Source organism: Polypterus senegalus, chromosome 17 (assembly GCF_016835505.1).
Source record: "Polypterus senegalus isolate Bchr_013 chromosome 17, ASM1683550v1, whole genome shotgun sequence".
In the NCBI taxonomy this organism is placed as follows: Eukaryota; Metazoa; Chordata; class Cladistia; order Polypteriformes; family Polypteridae; genus Polypterus; species Polypterus senegalus.
The window spans coordinates 29088395-29094394 of record NC_053170.1 but is presented as its reverse complement, the minus strand read 5'-3'; the positions used below and the strand labels follow the sequence as shown (position 1 = coordinate 29094394).

At 39.9% G+C, this 6000-nt stretch overlaps 1 protein-coding gene across 1 annotated transcript in view; it reads left to right on the top strand.

The window, feature by feature from the left end:
- The first annotated feature begins 1145 nt into the window (after window positions 1-1145).
- The window catches only part of sesn2 (sestrin 2), a 41309-nt gene continuing 36454 nt past the window's right edge, over window positions 1146-6000 (top strand). Inside the window, exon 1 of the mRNA XM_039739646.1 lies at window positions 1146-1755. Coding sequence (XP_039595580.1) covers window positions 1498-1755 — 258 coding nt within the window. The 5' untranslated portion in view covers window positions 1146-1497. The remainder of the gene's footprint in view (window positions 1756-6000) is intronic.

Genomic DNA, 6000 nt, shown 5'->3' with positions numbered 1-6000 from the left:
ATAAAATGTTAGGTTACATCATAAAAACTGTAGAATATAAACCAATGCTCAGACAATATAATGTGCTTGTGAGACCACATCTTGAGTACTGTACACAGTTTCTGGTTACCACGCTGCAAAAAATAACATAGAAGCACCGGAAGCAGTGCAGAGGAGAGCAACCAGGAGCATTCCAGGACATGTGGAACTTTGATGGACTCAGAGAATTAAACCTGTTTAGTCTCAAGCAGAGGAGTGGGGACCTAATCTAGATTTTCAAAATTCACAAGTCATTGATAAAGTCGTTTCAGCAGAATTCTTTCATCTTAAGGGTAAACTATGTAGTCGAGACCATCAGTGGCAATCAGGGAGAAGTGCATTTAAGACTGAACCCGAGAAGTACTTGTTTACGCGTAGATTTACAGTAATCTCAATCAGACTACCGAGCCATGTAGTTTAAGCAGAAATCTTCACAACCTTTAATAGGGATCTGGAGAAGACATTGGGACAGCTCCGCTATTATTTAAACAAACAAGCTTGATGGACTCAATTGTCTCCTCTAGTTCGTCAAATTTCTTGCGTTCTTATATTCAAAAATGCCTATAATTTCCGCTAATTGTTTTTGCAGTCAGTAGGAAAAGCAAAAACTTATCTATAGCAGGAATGCTTTCCTGATGGACAGTTGTATGTGTCACATTATGTATGCTCAGCCCAGCAGCTCCAATGAACTAATAATATTAGCCCCGGTGAAATAAAAAAAATAAAAAAAATGTACACAAAAAAGTACTTATTTAGTTATATTGTACTTCTGATGCAATGTAACCGAGGATTGCGAATTCCCTCCGTGTAAAACAGCTATTTAACAAATATATATGAAGAACAACCCTGAGATTTAAATGCAAATGAAGCCGTTGTAAACTGTACAAGATTAAACCAAACCCTCGTGTAATTGGAAGGTTGTGATTGGTTACTTCCTGTAAGTGTACCCGCCAACCACACAAAGCAGTGCCTGTTGAAGCCTGGAATTCTGGGTAGTGTAGTCAAAGCCAAAGCGGAAATGTTTTCTACTGTTACCTAAAAGCAATCTATTAAACTACAAATCCCGATATGTTTCGAACACTGTTTACCTTAGTTTCCTGTGATTACAATCGGTTAGCTGTAAATTGCATCAGCTGTGAGTGTCTACCCTCTCCAGGATGCGCAGTTCACACGAGTGCAAAACGTTAGGATCGCGGTTGTTGGAACTTTTTAAATACTTCTTGGTCGTGAGTTCTTGATGATTCGAAGTGCTGTTGAGCAGAACAGTCCGAGGTAACGCCATGTCTGTGAGCATTTAGCGCGCTGATCAACTGAGCGTGAAGATGCAGCCGTTTTTAGATAAAACTATACGGCGGATACGAGTTAGCTTGGTTTATTTCGTTAGTTCCTAGAAATAAGATTATAGTGTAATACGACGCCGTATAACTTTAAAGTATAGCAACAGCTGTCGTGCATTTCACTCTGAAGTGACCGATACAAATGGTCTCCGAAACTGCTTGGAATTGGAGGAAGTTTGACTGCGTTTGCAGCCGCGACCCGGAGGAGCGAGCGTCAGCCATGGACCTACTGTCGCAGACCGTTCTGAGCTGTCAAGAGGAAGAAGGAACCGTCACACTTTGTGACAGCGAGTCCATTCCGGACCACCAGAAGATGCTGGTCCTACTTCTGCGCTTGTCTCTTAGCTGTCCATTCAGAGACATCCGGGAAAAAACGGCGCTGTTGCTTCGGATTGCACAGGTAGGCAAGTGATCCCTGTACGTTCTCTGGTACTGGCGTGTCTCGTATTGATATTTAGTTTTAGGTGCTTCACACAAATTTTGGGTATCAAAAAAGAAGATATGATTATTATTTGGAATAATTATTCCCGCATTATGTACAGGATGTAGAAAGACTTTACATGGATTTAATCAGGAACTGGTAGAGCTTGACTGGCTGAATGCCCATGCAATAAACCTTTTAAAGCTCTTTTATAAAGTAAGCGTTATCAGATAAACCGTACCCTGCTCTCTTGGTATTAACGAAGATGTCATCATCAAGCCATATATTGCAATGCGAATGAATGGGTGAGGTCGGGCGGGTGGCGGGGATTCGACTGCTGACCTTTGATAGTTGTGGTATAAGTAAGGTGAGAGATAAGTGAAGTGAGATTTAAATGAGATTTTCTTTTTACTATTCTAACCTTACAGTTTTTCTTTCTTCTTCATTAGTGTAGTTTGTGTTGGGTGCATTGTTCAGATGTTAAGCATGAATGTACAATTTAAAATTGCATCCATTTGGAGAGTAGGGGGTGGCCAAATTTGAGTGGCTGTAGAATTTTATTGAGTTCTTACTTTTGCAAGGGGACTCTTTGCTTCTTCTGGCAGGGTGGCATAATTTGTGAGTTGTTTTATTTTTTTAGCAGATTTGGCACACCATATTGTCAAACCCACTCAATCTTATTCAGGGTCTAGGGGGAAACACTGGGGACATGGCAGGCTCATCACTGGGCTCACACTTCACCCTCAGAATGTGCCAGTTTAGAGCAGTCAGTCAACCTAACCTGCAATCTAAACCTCTTTGGAGATGTAGGAGGAAATTCTATGTAGACACAGGGAGAACATGCAAAATCCACAGTGACGAAATGGGGCCTTTTTGTTTTTAGCTAGCTCTAAACTTAGAGAGTTAGATTACTTTCAATTAATCTGATGAAGCATCACATCTCTGATGAACATCTGCAAATGTGAAGGAACTGGTAGAGGGAGTCATCTAGTTCAACTGAAACTGAGCTTGATTAGTGGAAGCCTTTCAACTTCATATCACAATCAGGTTATTGTAAATGCAAGGGGTCTCCATCTTAAGCACAAATGAGTCTGGTCTAACTGGTCTACAAGTATTTGTTTTCTTTACTATAGCACTAAATGCTTGTGTTTCGTTTTCCTTTACTGTTTTCTGTGGAGTGGGCTCCCTTAATTGTCTCGAAATTTTGATGATTAGCAATGAGCATTGCAAACACGGGTGCAAACTACACTGAATGGTAAAGGTGACCTGTGACTTCCATACAGTATTCACATGTCTGTTGATTTAAAAAGAAAAAAAAAATATTTATGAAAGGGCAGACAAGAGCAACCATGGCACTCTTTAGTATTCAGAGTTTTCAGCATTTGGATACCGTTAAGGGAGCAAACCTGATAGAAATGGGAAACAAAACTTAACAATTTGTGGCAAAAATACACGTTTCAGAATTCCAAACCTACTTATTGAGAGCAGGATTATTGGGTAGCTGGAGCCAATCCCCAGTACAACAAGAGAATAAACATGTACAGCTCAGAAAACAGTGAGATCAAATAAAAAGCCTTACAGCTGAGGAAAAAATAGTAATATATCCATCCATTACCAAAAATGTGTGATATGGGACATCTATAAAATGCCCACAGTGTCCACTCTTTCGGGTGTCTCTGTGCCTAATAGACCAGTTGTAATTTCTGCGGATTGCTCTTCCACCTCAGAAATTGAAGTCTTGTATTTTAATCCTGGCTCAGGCACTACCTATGCAGAGTTTACATGTTCTCCATGTATGTTTGTAAAGTTTTCTTTGTATTCTGAATGCAGAAAAGGAGATGGTCAGGTTAACTGGCAGTTCAAACTGGCCCAGTGTGTGTGGCTCTGTGCCCAGGGAGGGTTCCTGTGATTCTAGAATAGGTACCATCTATCTGTCTATGACCCTGAATTGCATTAAGCTGGGTTGAGAATGGATGTATGTATTTTTTTTTTTTTATTATATTTTAATACTTTGTTAAATTGTATGGTTAACTCATTGTTCTTGATGTACGAGGTGTGGCAGAAAAGTAATGAGACTGGCAACACTGCAAGCGATCTGGCAACGCTGCGCTGTTGCCCTTGATAGAGCACGTGTATCAGTACCTCCCATAGCTCAGTGCGAGTTTCAACTCCTTCCGTTAACTACGTGATTTTTGTGACTGCTACTAGCGAAGTTGTGTTTTTGGTTGTGCGTCACGCAAAATGGAACAGCGGAATTTGGAGCAACGTTGTGCCATTAAACGGCAAGTGTGACGTTTGAAAAGTTAAAACAGGCCTATGGGGAACATTCTTTATCCCGAGCTCAAGTTTTTCGCTGGCACAAATCATTTTTGGAAGGCAGAAAACACGTTGAAGATGAACACCGTTCAGGGAGGACTTCAACTTCGAAAACCAATGAAAACATCGAAAGTGTGAACACTCTTGTGAGATTAGACCATTGTTTAACATTAAGAATGTTGAGTGAACAATTAAATTTGAACAGATTTACCGTTCATCAAATTTTGACTGAACATTTGCACATGCGAAAGGTCTGTGCCAAAATGGTGCCGAAAAACTGCCCTCTCCATATCAGAATTTTTGACTTCAAAAGGCATTCCTGTGGTTCCCCAGCCCCCTTATTCACCTGACCTCAGTCCGTGTGACTTTTTCCTTTTTCCTAAACTGAAAAATGTCCTCAAAGGACGCCATTTCGACTTTAGAAAACATCCAAAAGAGTGTAACGGACATGCTGAAGACCATACCGGTTGAAGACTTCCAGCGCTGCTACCAACAGTGGGAACAACATCTCCATCGGTGTGTAGCTGCCCAAGGGAACTACTTCGAAGGGGATAACATTGATGTTTGAAAAAAATAAAAACTTTGGTAAATAAAAAAATCAGTCTCATTACTTTTCTGCCACACCTCGTATTTTTTTTAACTCTTGAAATATTCTTAGAACAATTGTATATTCTAACTGAAAACACTGCAAAATATTGTGTAGGAAAAGCAAAACGCAGACAGAGAATCCAAATCGCATGAAGTGTGTACTTAGTTGACAATGAATTAATATTACTATCTGCTGCCCCTTGGACCTTGATGTCCTCATGTGTGTCTGTACATGAGGTGAGCTCTAGGAGCATTAGGAGAGGCGGGGATGGAATTCTGTTGAAGCCAAGCTGTGATACCAGGCTTGCATATCTGTCAAAAAGGGATTAGCTGGCTATTTTTAACAGCTCTCAGCAGAATGTAGGGCAAAACATCTGATTCTGAACTGCAGCATTTCACAGATAGTGAGCAAAAACAAATAAAGGATGTTTTTTTTTTTTTTTTCTATCCACATTTATGTTATTTTTTTATGCAGATGGTACTTTAATAAGTAGTTAGAACACTTACAGGAAAAAGATGGGATAAATGGGAAGAATTTCTATAAAGTAAATCTAACTGTACCTAAGAACAAAATAATTGAAAAATGAAAGGAGACCATTCAGACCATCATGCTGCCCCAAAATCTCACCCAGATATTTCTTTAAGAAGAATCCTTGCAAACCTTTAACTGCATGACTCAATAGCTTGTTCCAGACTCTCATAACTCTTTGAGTGAAGAAGTGCCTCATAGTTTCAGTCCTAAATGCACTTCTCCTTAATTTCCATTGTTATCTTCACATACACGATTCACTGTTCAGTTGAAAGAATTTGGATCTACTTTAGCTGTGCTTTTGAAAATTCTGAAGACGAGGATTAGGTCCCAACACCAACTAAATAAATTTAATCCCAACAGGGCATGTCCCTAAATCCTTGCTGTCCTCTGCACAACTTCAAGTGCTGCCTTGGAGAAGAATATCTAAAGATGTGTGTGTGTTGCGTCAGTTGCCAACTCTAAATTTGCCTGGTGTGAATGAACGAGTGTGCCTGAGGGTGCCCTACAATAGACTGGCATCTTCTCCAGAGCTGAAGGTTAGCCGAATATGCTCAGATCCTCCCCACAACCCTGAATTGAATTAACTGGATTCAGCAGTGGATTGTTCATGTTTTGAAGACATTTAAAACTATGAAATGTCAGTTATTTCTAATGTTATCTGATGTATTTTGTAAGTATAATCATTAACCTTGTCATAACAAAAGGGGCATAAACCATGCATATATGGATGAAAGTAGGTACACTTGGGATAGTGATAGGACTGGACGCTCTGAACAAGCAACAACAAG